The 15,951-nt window shown below is 37.7% G+C and overlaps 1 protein-coding gene and 1 pseudogene across 1 annotated transcript; both read left to right on the top strand.

Annotated features, from left to right (window-relative positions):
• Positions 1-12,959, top strand: part of LOC132311131 (ubinuclein-1-like) — a 38,273-nt pseudogene extending 25,314 nt beyond the window's left edge.
• A 449-nt stretch (positions 12,960-13,408) lies between these two features.
• Positions 13,409-15,103, top strand: LOC132311132 (uncharacterized). Its single transcript, XM_059808873.1, has 5 exons — positions 13,409-13,730; positions 13,809-13,845; positions 13,994-14,036; positions 14,377-14,467; positions 14,646-15,103. Exons 1-5 carry the CDS (start codon positions 13,419-13,421, stop codon positions 14,721-14,723), a joined length of 561 nt encoding a protein of 186 aa, XP_059664856.1. The 5' UTR covers positions 13,409-13,418; the 3' UTR covers positions 14,724-15,103.
• The last annotated feature ends 848 nt before the right edge of the window (positions 15,104-15,951 follow it).

Here is a 15,951-nt window from a genome sequence, read left to right as displayed (position 1 = left end):
TTCAATTCACTGAACCCGGGGACTTGATGTAAAAGTGATTCTTCCATTCCCGTAGAATATCCTTAGTGATAAGTCTTTTGATTGAATAGTTTTCATCTAAATCTAGAAGAATAAGAAGCTAAGAAAAGAGAATACCCTTTTCTTGAAAGATTTTCTCTTAAGTGCACCAAAAGTTAGTGTGAGATGCACTGTTGCAAATTCTTATGTCCTCTTACTTCCCAACTCCAACCCCATCCGCAAGTGAATCGAGGTCCCATTGTCACGCCCCGCCAACTTGGAGGGAGGCTGCGCCCCACAGGCGACTCACTGAGGACTCTATATAGCGTTTGCATGGCATGAGGAGAGTAGAGTTCTAGAGTCTTTCCAGAAGATTGTGGAGTGTTGGAGAAAGTTGGGAGATTCTAGAATGTCGGAGAATTTGTAGAAGCTAGTAGGTTCTAGAATATTCTAGAAAAATGGAGAGTTTTGTAGAGTGTAAATATGTAGGACATTTATGTAGAAAGTTTTAGAAGGTAGATAGGGTGTCTATATAAGAAGAGGATGCGTCATTTGTAATCAACAAGCTTTTGGAATGAGAGAGCCTTGTACAACGTATATTTGAGTAGTAATAAAAGTATGTTATTCCTCTTGCCAACCAAAGTGACCAAGTGTGTGTGAATGTGCGAGCCAGAGTGAAGGCGAGGGCCACTACAACACTAGCGCGAGGTACGAGTGAGTGCAGGAGTTAGGCTGACCAAGGTCTTGTCACAAGGAGGGACAACACCTTTGCCGGATGGGTGTGGTTAGAGTATTGGAGAAATTGTGGTTAGAATAATAGTCTTTACGTACCCGTGTCTGACACACATTGATTCGACATGGCATGGGTGGGAGTCCGACACTTTTTGTTGGACATGTACTAAAAAACCATGTCCAATAATTCAATTTTATTATATTATTGCCTCAAAAATGAGTGAAATGCCAATATTGCACAGTATGTTACATAAAGACTATTATTTTACCTAGAAATAAAATAAAAATATAAAATAATATAAATATTTAGTAGTGTCCATGTGTCTTTTTGTTTGGGGATTTGACACATCCGACACGTGGATATATACCTGCACCCGATACACGAACCTCAGTTCACTAACTCCACCTCTGTACCCATTATACGTCTGTTTGGGATAACCCACTTTGTAGTTGTCATATTAACAACTACGAAGCTTATACTCTAAGCCTTCATCCCAATAAGAAAAGCAACCTTTACTAAATCTTCTTCTTATTCTTCTTTGAGCAGATGAAAGCTACACGCTTTTCGGTGGGAAGCTGATATCACTGTGATTAACCGACAGACTGTGATAAGATTTCTGGAATGTTTTTGGAACTCTTTGACTATAGTCATATATTTAATTGTTAGTGGATTAAATTTCAGTTTTCATCAAATTATGCTTGTATGCATGGTCTTGATGAAATAATGGCAGGTGCATTGGTTTAGTAGAATATCATTTATTGCTCTCAAAGTATGCTTGTGTTACCTTACCATGTGAAGAATTTGCGATAATTTGTTATCTATGTTAAAATTGCGTGAAGTACTTATGCCAAACAGAATACCATCAGACATGGGTATTGGATATATGTCTTGCACGTCTAGTTGAACATGTACCTAAGAAAAATATCCAATAATTGAAGTTTATCACTATATTCTATAAAGCTCTCTTAATATGATCCATGCATTATTGGTTATTAAAAAAAAAAAAAAAGTTCCATATATTATTGCTTCAAAACAGTGAAATGCCTATGTTGAACACTTCGTCTTACATAAACACATTATTTATTCTAAAAAGTAAAACAAGAATATTTAGTAGTATGAACATGTAGATGTGACACCGTGTCCTTGTGTTTAGGAATTCATAAATCTGATGTTTTGGATGCATTCCTAGACCTAAAACTCGTACCCATGTCCATGTAACATAGTTTGTGATAGAGTTAGACACAATAAGATTATGGGATGCTTTTACGGTAGAACGTAGCATTTGGTCACACTGAGTATGGCAAAGTTTATATAATCTCTTTTATTTATTTTGCTTATTTATCAAAAAAAAAATTCCCGTTGGGAACAATATTACCTTATAGTCAAATTTATGTTCACTAATAATGTGTTTATTGAACAATATTTTAGTCATCATCATTATTTGGCACGGGTGCTTTCTTTGCAGTTATTACATTGATTATTGATCAATGCAACATGTTTTTGCCACAGAGAAACTTAAAGGTCATGGTTACTATGGATTTGTCAGCGAAACAGGAGAACGAGGGTAGGTTTCAGCAGATTAAAAAGGAAGTTGTTGAGATGATTAAAGTGCGGGTTCTTTCTCCGAAGCCCAAGGTATTGTTGTTGTATTTTTGAGGCATACAGTGTCCTTTTTGAAGTATTTTTTTAGTGAATTACCCACTTGTTCCAAATTAAAAAAATACTTATTGGACAATAGGATTTGTTCCTAAGTGTGTGTTCGGCTGCATGGAATTGGAGCCTTGAAATTGGAATTGGTGGAATTTGAGAAAATTTTGGTTTAATTTTCTTAGTTATTTTTCTCAAATTCCACCAATTCCAATTCCAAGAATCCAATTCCATGCAACCGAACATGCCCTAAAAGTATTTGACTTGGAATTAGTGCTTTGTGACCAAAATGTGTTTATCTTAACACTTTTTGTTATTTTCTTGGTGTTTCTTATAATAATGACAAAAGTTGGTATAATTATATACTGATACATAATGTATGATATTTCAGGCAATTGAGCAACAAGCTGCTGTATCTGATGATTTTCAGGAAATTGGTAACCAAGAGAAAGAAGAAAGAAAATGTGGCATGGATGATGCATTGGAGGAGAAGATATGCGATCTCTATGACCTTTATGTTGAAGTACTGTTTTCTGTCTGGAATATATGCTTTTGGATGTGTTGCTATGTTGGAGAAATTCTCTTGTGCTATATCTTATTCAGTATTTATTATATGTATCTAGGCGCTGGATGAAGATGCAGGTCCGCAAGTCAGAAAGCTATATGCAGAGGTAGTTGTCTCGAACATACTTTTCTACATCATGAGAGAAAGAAGGGCTATTGCAGTATTTTTCCTGATTTCATGGTGTCTCATGTGAAAATTCACATGATGTATTGGGTTGCCATGAAAGAAGATAAAACGGTTCTGGCAATAGGCTTTATTTATTGTAATCGTTATTGGTTTGCTAAGAAGCACGGACACTTCTATGAGGTGATGTGTCCGTGTCCGACACCGACAATCCATGGATACTCAGCTAGACACGTGTCTAACACTTCATGGCCACGTCCATTATTTTAAAATAAATTTTACTATTGCGGACACTTGGTCGTTAGATTCTGGACACTCGACCAACACATCTTACACTCTTCGTCTTATATAAAACAAATACACGACAATTCTGGAAACAAGATTATGAACACACATCAAAATGGTTAACCTCTAAGGAACAAAAACATAACTATAATGACCAAATAGGGTAGTAATATATATGTATATTATATAGCCTATTCTTTTTTTATATCCGGGCATCATCTTCCAGCTTTCTAGCTTATGTAACTCTAGTATAGAATTTATAAGTTAATTAAAATCCTATGATTATCTCATTCAATGGATATATAAGTGTAAATATATATATGCGTCCTACTTTTTTATAATTTTATATGTCAGCGTATCCGTGTTGTTTCGTGTTCATGTCCCGTGTCCGTCTCCGTGCTTCTTAGTTGGTTCGCATCTCACATTCTATTAATTAAAATTTCATTGGTGAGTGTCTTTTTGCCTAGAAGGATATGAAATAATGTATAGTGCTTTGTCTCTGTTCTTGTTTGAATTTGCTATCTTTTTGAGACTTTGAGTTCATTTCTTGGAAATTGTTGGCTGTTATGTCAAGCCTTCTTCAGCTATGACTATAAAGCTTCTTTGACTATTTTTATTTGTTTTAATCTTCTCCAATGCAGCTTGCAGAATTGTGGCCAAATGGATTAATGAACAATCATGGGATTAAACGCGCTCTAGTTAGGGCAAAAGATAGGAGGAGGGCACTGTACAGCCGGCAGAAGGTATGGATGTTGTCTAACTTTCCCTGTGTGCGCACATTCCAGTATCATCTTGAAGTGTTGTTAAGATTTTCGTAATTCAGAGCGTCTGCATTGTGTATGTGAGATTTATCCAACGCTTGTTTTCGGATGGGAGCAAAAGTTACTAAACTTCTCACAGGAGTTTGTAAGAATACTTGATTTTGGAGATTATTTAGGTCCCAAAATTCATATAGGTCTAATTCTGTGCATTAAAGAAAATAAAATGGATTCTTCTGGTGTGAACATGGATTGTTTGCATCCTACTCCCAAAACACAGACGTGAGTGCACTCTGTTTTCATATTAATCAAATGGAACGTATGTGTATGCGTTGCCATGCATATATGATGTTAGCAATATGGCTTGTCCTTAATGCATGATGAATTATAGGTAAATGAGAAATAACATTGTTGAAGTTATGTAATGAAATTGCATGATTCATTTATTATTATATTCAATCTTTAGATGAATAAAGGCGGATTATCTTCTGGATGCTCAACAATTAATTTATTTGCTTATATTGATGGGAGAACCCCCTTAAAACCTTAGAGCAGCTGGTATAGCTTGCTATACCGGCTGGCTATGAGACAATTGTGGCTAGCCACGTCAGCAATTGGGCTATTATGGCTAGCTACAAATACAATATGTGGGCAGCCAAGCTGCACTGTATGGTGCTGGCTGGGCTAGCCACTTTTTATATTTTATTAATATTTTCATTTGTTTTTATATATATTTAAAAAAAAAATTCTAAAAAATTTGAAAAAAACATATTTTTTTAGCCCAAGCAATGAAAGACAGTACATATTTTCTCACAAGTAAATAAACTAAAAAAAGACTTTACATATTTTCTCACATATAAATAAAGAAATAAAAATACATTACATATGGAAACAAAGAAGCAAAGGAAAAGGAAAAATTGTTTAGCCCAAACAATGAAGGAAACCAAAAAAAGAAAAGAAAAGGAAACAGTGTTTATTATTAATATATATATTTTTTTGACGTGAAAGGCAGTTGGAAAAAAAGAAAAGAAAACCCAAACAATATGGAAACAAAATTGAATAGCCGTTTAAAAAGAGAAAAGGAAAGAAACAAAATGCATTTTTTAATATGGTTGGGGGCTTGAGGCTGGCTATACCACTCGCTATTTGTTGAGAGTGGTTTATCCAGCACCGGGGGCCTGCACTTGTCCAGCCCCACACGGGTATGCTTCCTGGCCAAACTGGCGGTATGGCTGACTAAAAGCCAACCATACCGTTTGCCCTTAGGAATATGACTAGTTCTTTTTTTAGTTTTTATGGATTAAAATTAGTCAATGTTAAGTGGGTTTTTGACTATCCATATGCTAAGTTCTCTACATTTTGGAAATTATGAATGGACCAGTCACCTGTCAGATTTGTCATGCTGTGTTATGACTTCTCACAGGAGTTTGTAAGGATGCTTACCATATTCTGTTTCTTGAAGCTAATGAAATGGCAATAAGGGTTACATGATTTTTGGAGCTTGGTGTTGGGGGTGGGTTTTGGGGCGGTGGGGGAGCAGAAGGGTTTGGAAGACACCGCAGTCAAAGCTTAATCAATAGCCGACCTGGCAAGAAGTTAAGCACGGTTGATGTTCACGTGTGTCTTTTTCTAGTACTCCCTCTGTCCCAAAATAAGTATCCCTTTTTGGATCTAACTTTTTAAGGGAATGGTTTTTATTATTTTTTTTATTGTATTCGTAGTGAATGAATTACCAAATTTACCCCTAGTGGATCCACATTGATGTGATGGTTTACCTTTTATAGGTTCAATGTAAGAAGGTTAAATTGGTAATATTATAAAAAGTAGTACATTGACTTTTCAAATGGGACACTTATTTTGTGACGGATAAAAATGGAAACGTGGACACTTATTTTGTGACGGATAAAAATGGAAACGTGGACACTTATTTTGGGATGGAGGGAGTACTTTTTTCAACACTCCGCAAAGGGGCAACACTGTGTGTGTGTGTTGTTAAGCTTATGAACCTTTAGTTAGTAACTACAATTACTACAAGGATGCCTAGCCTTTACCCATTCTAGTTCTTATATTATCATTTTAGCAATGTCTACTGTTCACTATGTTGTTTTTTATTTCTCTATATCCTTTCCATTAGTATCTTATACTTAATAGATGGCGCTATCCATGCTCTACAAAGAGCCCCAGGCACCATTTATTTACAAAATAGAGCAAATTGCAGTTACCCTTTGAACATTATTTTTGTCAGTTTTCCTTCATATCTCTACCCTACAAAATCTCTCTCTCTACACCCCCAAAAATCAGAGATCAAACTGTTGCTGCTGATCAATAGAGTTGCTGGATTGCTGCTGTAAGCTCAGTGTCGTCAACCATTATAGATCTGAAATGTTAAAAAAATGTCTAGGAAATAAAAATCCTGAAATCCCAGTTGCATAAGAAATGAATTCCCAAATAGATATTACTTGATATGGCATTGTTGTAATCTATCTTAGGATTATCAAAATGACCCCAGATGTTACTACTGAAAGAGAAATCAACAGTGGAGATTAGCCAATTTGATGGCTTATTCGCAGCAAAGATGATGTAAGAAGTTTAATAAATTATTGTATAATGGCCACTCTCTTACGGTGATTTTTTTTTGTTTGAAAATTTGAAGAAATTCTCAAATCATAGCTATACAGCCAGTCTCTCTCGGAAGAAAATGCGCAAGGGTCCATCAGTGAATCTACAAGGTGACCATCACCATGGAATAATAAGAGATTGTTAAATCATCCTGGTCAAAGATCTATCTCTCGTTATCATCATGCACATGACGCTAATGTTCATGAACTCATAGATTTCCAAGAATAACTTACAAATGGTTAGATGTATATTCAGTCTTGTTGAATATTTTTGCATCCACAGGTCACAGGTGTAAGAATTGCAGCTATAAACGGAAGTGTTGAGAATCTCTAATTTCAGATTATTTTAATGTTGTCTATCAAAAAAATTTTGGAGTGTTTCTCAAACTTGTGTGTGCAAGAGAGGCTTGGTTTGGAGGAAGGCTAATGCATCATGGGTTCTATACTTCTGTGTATGTGCTTAAAGAGATGAATATGGGGCATCTAGTCTTTTCAGGTTTATTCTTTCTTTCAGAAAAGAGGGTAAAGCACCAAGGCCTTGTTTGGAGCACCAAAAAGCCACTTTTCTGATAGATATAATCAAAAGTATTCTTGACTAAAGAGCATGACAGAAGATGCCATCTAAATCCCCAACGAGAACAACCCAACCGGCCTGGCTTATAGCCTGAGCTTGGGTTGAGCAATCATGGGGTGGGCTGTGGGCACCTATTTAACTGCTACAATTAGGCTTTCATTGGCCTCAAACTTGACCAAACTTCTCATATGCTACATATATCCTTTGAACATAATTTTGCTTATTCAAATCGGAAGTATGATGTGTATTCAAACGTTGCCCAAAGAAAGAACTGCTTAAATTATATATTCTTAATAACGACAAATAACAAACATTATGCTGCTTTAAACCTTATACCATTTGAGGTTTGATATCTTGCTCCCTTCACATTTTGCTGGTTTATTTGGAAAGAAATAAGTCCTTAATTTCTCAATGTCAAAGACACTCGGACAGCCTGGTGGAAGTGTTTGAAAGATTGAAAGCAGAATTTTGGTTGCCTCCTATTTTAAAGCTTGTTTTTTTATATTGCATTAATGGCTGTAGTTGTTATGTGATAATATTATTGATGTTAGTAAATGCATATGGGAATGGGAATCCGTTACTGGGAATGTGATTTTTCCTTATTATTATTATTTTATTTTTTATTTTTTGGATGGTAAAGCAAACACACACACACTTTTTTGCCCACGCCGGGGCTCGAACTCCTCCCCTCTGCTTTGAAGATGAGAATCCTCACTGAGAATGTGAAATTTTCTGTTATGCTAACAATTTTAAAATTTTAATAATGCACATGTTTTACTCTATAATTTTTCCTAAAATCCCAGATGATTTAGTGACTTTTGACTTTTGACACCTAAAGTCTAAACACATCACTTGTTGTGGTAGTGTTTTAAATGGGTTTTTAAGTTAATCTTTCTGCTATTGACCTCTCCTATACTTTTCATGACTAGGATTGTGATTAACATAAAAAATTCGTAAATTTAATTAAATAGAGCCAAATATTTATTGATGGCACAACTGAATATGATTTTTAGAAGATTGAAACAAAATAAAGATAGGAGTTTCCTAACTTTAGAATGATAGAAGGGGTGGAAAGATGAAAAATTGATGTTTACAGATGTTCTTTAATGTACTTGTCAAATTCATGTTCTGTAATGTGTTAGTGGCCTTGCGTGTGTGAGAGAGATGAGATAGTGACTTCTGTTCCTACGGTATAAAGATATTTTGTGTATAAATCTGAGGTTTGGAAGTAATCAGCTCTTCTTCGTTTATAAGGAATAAGTTGTTTTGATTGCTAGGAGGTTTTTTTTTTATATCTTCAAAGATGTTACTTTACCCAAAATGTTCAAGGAAATATTGTCTTTTGACGACACATATTATGTTAAATCATATAATCAAGGCAGGTTGGGTTTAATGCAGGAGCGCATCCGGTATAATGTGTGATCAGTTTATCCTGTTAAGCTTGAAAGGGTAGTTCTATAAATTAGCTACTAGACCGGCTGTATTTTATGGGATAGAATGTTGGACAACTAAGAAACAACTTATGCATAAAGTGAGTGTGGCATAAATGCGAATGTTGCAATGAATGTGTGACAAGAAAAGAAAGGATAGAATTAGAAATGAGACTTTCATGAAATGGTTGGAGTAGCATCAATTGGAAATAAATTGAGAGAAAATTGATTAAGATGGTTTGGTCATATACAAAGTAGATTTTTTTAAGTGCGCCAGTTAGGAAGAGTGACATAGGCCACGTAGAGGGTACTGCTAGAGGGAAGGGAAGACCAAAGTTAATGTGGGTAGAATTAGTAAGGAATGATTTGTTAACATGTGGTTTGACTAAAGATCTGCCTTGGATAGAGCGGAATGAAAACATTCAATTCACATAACTAACCCCAAGCAGTTGGAAAAAGGGCTTGTTGAGTTGACTTGACAACATGGTATTAAAATGGTCATTTTCGTGTTGTCCCGTCTACATGAGGTATTGGGAGGGAAAAGTGGAGAGAGTCCTAATATTTGACAATACCTTGCACATGGTGGCTGCTCTCAAACCAAAACCAGCATCCTTAGATATATATATTTTGGTAAGAGCGAAACATTAACAAAGGCCAATAGCCAAATTACAGAGGGAAGGGATTAAATCCCATTCTGTACAAAAAATCTCAGAACCCCCAAATCCACCAGTTTAGCAGCCAAAAACAAAAGAGCCAGTGGGTTAACAAAGCGAACAACTTAGGAGAGAAACAAATAATCCTATCGATGGTTCTAGGAGTAGTTGAAAACTCTCTGTAATCAGTATACAAAAACCTAACTAGCATAAAGGAGAAGTTTCCGTATGCTGTTCAGGCTGTTTTGGCTAGGGTGACTTCTGATCACATTCCTTTGGTCTTGGATTGTGGAGGATTGAGACCTCATTGTACTCCCTTCAGATTTGAGAATATGTGGATTAGAGCGGTTGACTTTCAGGGGAAAGTGCGGTCTTGGTGGCAGGAGGATATAGTGGTGGGAACGCCGAGTTTTATTTTGGATGGAAAATTTCGTCCCCTGAAGAATAAACTAAAAAGATGGAATAAGGAGGTGTTCGGGAATTTAGAGTGGAGGAAGAATAGGCCTCTAGCTGATATTGCTGAGATTGATAGATTGGAAGGGGTGGGTAGTATTGTTGAGTCCCATCGAGAGATAGTTGAGTAGCTTGTCAGGCAGAGATTGCTGATATGGAAGAAATTTCGTGGAGACAGAAATCTCGGGCTTTATGGCTCAAAGAGGGAGACTATAATACGAATTTTTTTCATAGACTTGTTAATGCCCATAGGAGGGGTAATCACATTGTTGAGTATGGAGGAAGAGGTGCGTGGGGGGATAGTTTCGTTCTACTAGCGGCTCTATTCTGAGCCCCTACGTCGGAGACCACGACTTGATGGCCTTCACTTTGACTTTATTTCTGTAGTGGATCGGGATGGGTTAGAGATTTGCCTTTTCGGAGGAGGAGGTTTTGAAGGCTTTGAAGAGTTGTAATGGTGACAAAGCTCCGGGTCCGAACGGTTTCACAACGACGTTTTTATTGGAAAGCTAGGAGGTGGTGAGACAGGAGAGTATAGGCATTTTTCACGAGTTCCATTCTAATGGGAGGTTCGAAAAGTCACTGAATGCATCTTTTATTGCCCTTATTGCTAGCGAATGTGTGGATTTTAAGCTGAGTAGCGGTGTTCCTGGAGTTGTGTGCAGGCTCGATATTGAGAAAGCCTATGATCATGTTAGCCATAAAATCTTGTTCTATCTATTAGAGAGGATGGTTTTCAGAGATTGGTGGAGGAGATGGATCGAGGCGTGTGTTTCCTTTGTCAGATTTTCTGTGTTGGTGAATAGGTCTCCATCCAGGTTTTTCGGCAGCTCTCGAGGTTTGAGGCAAAGGGATCCCCTCTCCCCTTTCCTGTTCATTATTGTTATGGAGGCCCTTAGTAGGTTGATGAGAAGGGTAGTGGATTTAGGCTTCATCAGGGGTTTTAGGACGGGTCGATAATTGGTTTAGCAAATGGAGATCTCTCATTTGTTTTTTGCAGATGACACCTTGGTTTTTTGTGAGGCAGAGGTGTCCCAATTGAGATATTTGAGATGTGTTCTGGTTTGCTTTCAGGCAATTTCAGGTTTGAGAGTTAACGCGGGAAAGAGTGTGCTCGTCCTTGTGAGGGAGGTTCAGGATGTGGCTACAGCCTACTCTTGCGGCGATTTTATGGTGTGGAATGAGCTCTTTCCCTATTTTGTATTTGGGTTTTCCATTGGGTGATTCGTAAAAGAGAGTGGGAAGTTGGGACCCGGTGATAGAGCAATTCGAGATAAGGTTGGCTGGGTGGAAAAACCAATATCTTTCGAAGGGCGGGAAGGTTACTTTGGTGAAGAGTACATTGTCCAGTCTTCCAACTTATTATCTTTCGATTTTCCAGATTCCTTCCTCTATTGCTAAAAGACTCGAGAGTCTTTAGTGAAACTTTCTTTGGGGCGGTCGAGGGGAGGAGTTTAAGTATTTTTTTGTCCGGTGGGAGCAGGTTTGCAGGCCTCTCAGTTGGGCGGCCTTGGGGTTAGGAAGTTGGCCCACAGAGCGCTCCTTGGCAAGTGGTTGTGGGGATTCAGTAGCGAAAGACACAGGTTATGGAGGAGGGTTATTTTGTGTGGTTTTGGGGAGGAGAGAAGGGGATGGACATCTAGGCTGGTTAGATCTGCTTTTGGCGTGGAAAATCATTCGGAAGGCTGGGATAAGTTCTCTAAGCACATTAGATTCAAAGTTCGGGAGGGAAGGGACGTCCAGTTCTGGGAGGATCTTTGGTGCGAAGATCGCCCATTGTTTTGTTTGTTTCCAAGGTTGTTCAAGCTTGTTGATAGACATGTTTTGGTAGCCGACTGTTTTCGGCTTGATAGCGGTAGGCCTACTTGGGACGTGTAGTTCCGGTGATCATTTCAGGATTGAGAGTTAGACGACGTGACTGGTTTGCTGGAGATTTTGTATAGACAGGATGTGGATGGTACTCGTTCGGATTTCTTGATTTGGGTGCTTTCTTCTTAGGGGATGTTTTAGGTCTGTTCCTTTTTCCTCTGCCTCTCCGGGTTTCACGGTTCCTACTTCCCCTGGAAAACGGTTTGGCGCTCTAAGGCTCCTCCTAGGGTTGGCTTTTTTTGTTTGGATTGCTGCTGGGCAAGATTTTGACTCTAGACAATTTGAGAAAGAGAAGATCACAGTAAAGTTCTATGTAAAAATGATAGAGTCTGTAGATCACCTTCTTTTACATTGCCTTGTGGCTCATGAGTCTTATTTTTGGTCTGTTTGGCATACATTGGGTTATGCCTCGAGCTTCAAGGGATTTGATTGACGCTTGGAGGGGCCAGAGGGTGGGGGCCCACGCTCTTGACTTTTGGAGGGCGACCCCCTTCTGTGTTTGGTGGAGTGTTTGGTGGAGAGTGGAATAGAAGATCTTTTGATGGGGAGGAATCCTCCATGGGGCGTTGAAATTTTCTATTATTTTTTCTCCTTTTAGTTGGGTGATGGGGATAAATTGTATATCTATGGATGATATCTTGTATTTTTTGGGTTCTTTGGATCCATAGGACTCCCCTTTTGGCTTCGGCTTTTGTTTAGCTCTTGGGATGTGTTCCCCTTTGAACGGTTTATACACTTGTAAAAAAAAAAAAAAAAAGAACAAAGCAGCCAGTTTTTTACTTTTTGAGTTTTCTGCTTGAAAATAATTGTGTCAAGGAATTTTAATAGAAGGCATATATGCCTTGAAATTTTTCTAAAAGTTTAATCAATATCAGAAAATTGCTAACTTTTTAGTAATATTTTGGGTTAAAAGTCCCAAGATCTACTAACATAGAGGAAAAGGGTTGATTAGGGTGGAGGGAGGATTTAATATGCAAAGACACTAATTTTTGAGCTCTTTTCTTTGTGTTTGGGGTGAGGTTGGGGTGGGGGTGTATCCCACTTTGCAAATGCTTATATATGTGAGGCTTCATGTATAGTTTCTCTAAAACCCAATCTTCATGTTATCTAATGGCCATATATTTTCTGTTATGTTTAGGATCAGGAAATAATCAGGAGTAAGAAATTGTTGACCCCAAAGACAGAGGAGACTATTCAAGTAGAAGCTAGTTCTATACCTCAGCCACGATGTACAAGACAAGTTGGTTACTGATTCAGGTAACCTTGGCATCACTTCACTCAATAGGCCAGTGGCCAATACAACAACATCATCTATTTCTGCTCGAATACCCAGTACCTTAGTGAATGATCCAGGCTTGAACCAGCCAAAACAAGAGAAGGTCAAAGGAGGAAATTCAGGTAATTCCAGTGACACCAGGATGGTGGAGGCTTTGATGAAGGAAAAGGTAAAGAGGAAGCCAGAATTGGATGTGGGAGAAGCTCACTTCCGTCCGGAGAAGTTGACTTCTCCGCAGGGAGAGGACAGACACAAATCTAACAAGTGGTTTCCCGGTCTTCTCCAGAAACCTAATCTTCAGTCCGCTCCTCCTCCTCCTCCTCCTCCAAGCTTTGAACAACAGAGCTGACGAGATGTAGCTCAATTATGAAGTTTACACCCCCGAGATATAATTCGTGTAACAAGCAGTTTCTCAGTATCCTTCACAATCCATTCGAATGATATCTGGAGATAATGCATCCCAGTTTCCAAGTCAGTCCCAGGACCCGAGAATTCAAACTCAAGGTATTGGTAGCAGAAGTGACAGCTTTAGGGAAGAGTTAAATCATTCAAGTATTTGCAATAAGAAGGCAAGGCTTCTGGGAGATGACAGCCAAAGGGGTCTACTATCTTGTGGAGTTAATCGAAATGATCCTATCTGGAGGATGACTTCCACGGAAAACAACATAGCAGAAAACATTGAGGAAGTTTCTCATGCCATACCTTATTTAGCTTCTGCTATTGAGGATTTGTTAGAGCAAACGAGTAAGGTAAAAGATGACGACTTTTCTCAACTGTATTGAGTCTGTTGATTGGTGACTTATCGATTGTCTGGTTTTTGGTATTAGATTCACGATCTGAAGTCACCAGAGGGGACTGCATGTGGTAGAAGTCTATCCTTGTGTTCTTTTTAGTTTTGATCGTTATGTCTTTTCTAATAGTGTTGACATTCGGTATTTGCACAAGTTTCAATCCATGACTGTAAAACAGCTTTTCTCATCTGATTGTTCAATCATTGGTCGAGATCCTACAGATCCTCAGTCTGCTTTTGGGTTGTCTAAGCACTGGATAAACAGGTGACTTTTTTTATTTTATTATTATTTATTGGTTATCTTTACTTTTATCTTTGCTATAAACAGTTTCTTTATTTGTAATGTTCTGTCCAAAAGACACCAAAAAAAATATAAGAGAAGTTTGAAGCTAAATGGTATTGGCATTTTTATGCTCTTTTGTTATTGCTTGCAAAATCATTCGACTTTCCATCATAACCTTACTAGAGATTATTTGCACCGAGAACTTAAGCCATGAAATAGTAAAATAATTAGTTATAGAACATCAAAATCAGATGAGTAACATTTATGTGCTTTCTCTTGCTCATTTTCTTTCAACTGAGTCTTTGGGCTTAATTTGCTTCAGGGCTGATAAAAAGGACGACATCCGCAATCATTCTGAAGATCTAAATCCCGGCATTTATGATGGTTTTAGCGAAATACAAACAGAATCTCAGGTTTCATCTCATCTTTTGCTGTTGTTTTTGGTTGTTTTTATAATTGCAATTCTCCATAACCTTGATATTGTGTGAAAAATGCATCTCCTCAAGAAGGAATAATGTAAATGAAAATGAGACGAAACTGATCTGATCCCATTCAATTTTACATGACGATTGCACTGTGTTTCAAATGCAGGTTGTTGGTTATGAAGAGGATTTGTCTGGCAGGCAAATGATAATAGATAGGGTCTGGACGCGGAGTAGCATGACTTGAACCCCCAAGATCTCTTCATTGGACAAAAGAACGAGAGGCAAAAACCAAAGGTTACCAGCACAGAGGAAGCTGGTGAAAGAGCATGCTGAACTGAGGTTCTGAACTTTGAAATTGGCTCTCCACTTTCCGAATCCTATGCGCTGATTGATTGATGTTTCTTCAACTGCTTTTGGCCAGTGCAGCGTAAAAATTTCTCATTTTGCATTCTTCACTTGAAGGATTTACATGCCAATGCCCTTAAAAGGAAGGGTTTATCTTTTAGGGAGTTGATTATACTGTCACAACTGTATTGCTTGTACCTTCAAATGCCATGTTTGTAGAACATTTATCTAATATTGTAAGCTTGTTAGTAAGCATCTAATGAAATTCAGTTCCAAAAATTTATTTCAATTTCACCACCCCACCTTCCCCCTACCCCCCAAAAACGCACACAAGCAAACACACACACACAAGCATCACTTATTTTTCTGTTCAGTGTTGCACTTTATATTCATTTTTGAACTCGAATCGCTCTTGAACTTAAAAAATTGGAACGTGATCCACAATTTGCTTTTAAGCAAAGCCGATTCTTACACACCACCTGAATCCACCATGTTAACAAGAGTATCGTAGATGGCTCAGCTGTCAGGCAGATATGGTTAGGGTTATATGTAACAATGTCAATGTCTATGCATTAAGCAACTTATTTATGCCCCATTGGGAACTGGAAAAATAACTGATTTACTTAGATGAAAAGTTCACCTTTTTCTTGGGAATTAAATGAACTTATTAAGAGTCCCAAGTCGAACCACTCTGTTCTTCAATACGAGGTCAATGTGCTTTCTATTAAAATCTTTTCAGATGATCATATAGACACTCTTACATGCTCACTTTAAGTTTTCTAACCCTGTTTTGTGTTCACTCTTATATGCTCACTTTAAGTTCTCTAACCTGCTATGATGGTTCAGCCACAAGCATACACACACAACATAACTAGAAAATCACAGCTTTTATACATCAAAAGACCAAGTTGATATTTTACAGAGATTTACATAACACACAACTGTACATGGTTACAACTTCGACAAGCCAAGTGTTCATTCAACTGCTACTTGTACTTCATTACAGAACTTCAAAAGTAACACAAAAGAAACCAACAGCTAAACAGTTCATCGACAATAGCTAGTGTGAGATATAAAACTGGTATTGGCATATTTTGGCGAACAAAACGAAGTCCTAATCGAGTTGG

This window comes from Cornus florida, unplaced genomic scaffold (genome assembly GCF_030987335.1).
Source record: "Cornus florida cultivar Cherokee Brave unplaced genomic scaffold, ASM3098733v1 CherokeeBrave_3.0.0_Hap2_Chr06, whole genome shotgun sequence".
NCBI classification, from domain to species: domain Eukaryota; kingdom Viridiplantae; phylum Streptophyta; class Magnoliopsida; order Cornales; family Cornaceae; genus Cornus; species Cornus florida.
Note: the sequence above shows the minus strand (reverse complement) of the source record. Positions and strands in the feature narration are given on the sequence as shown.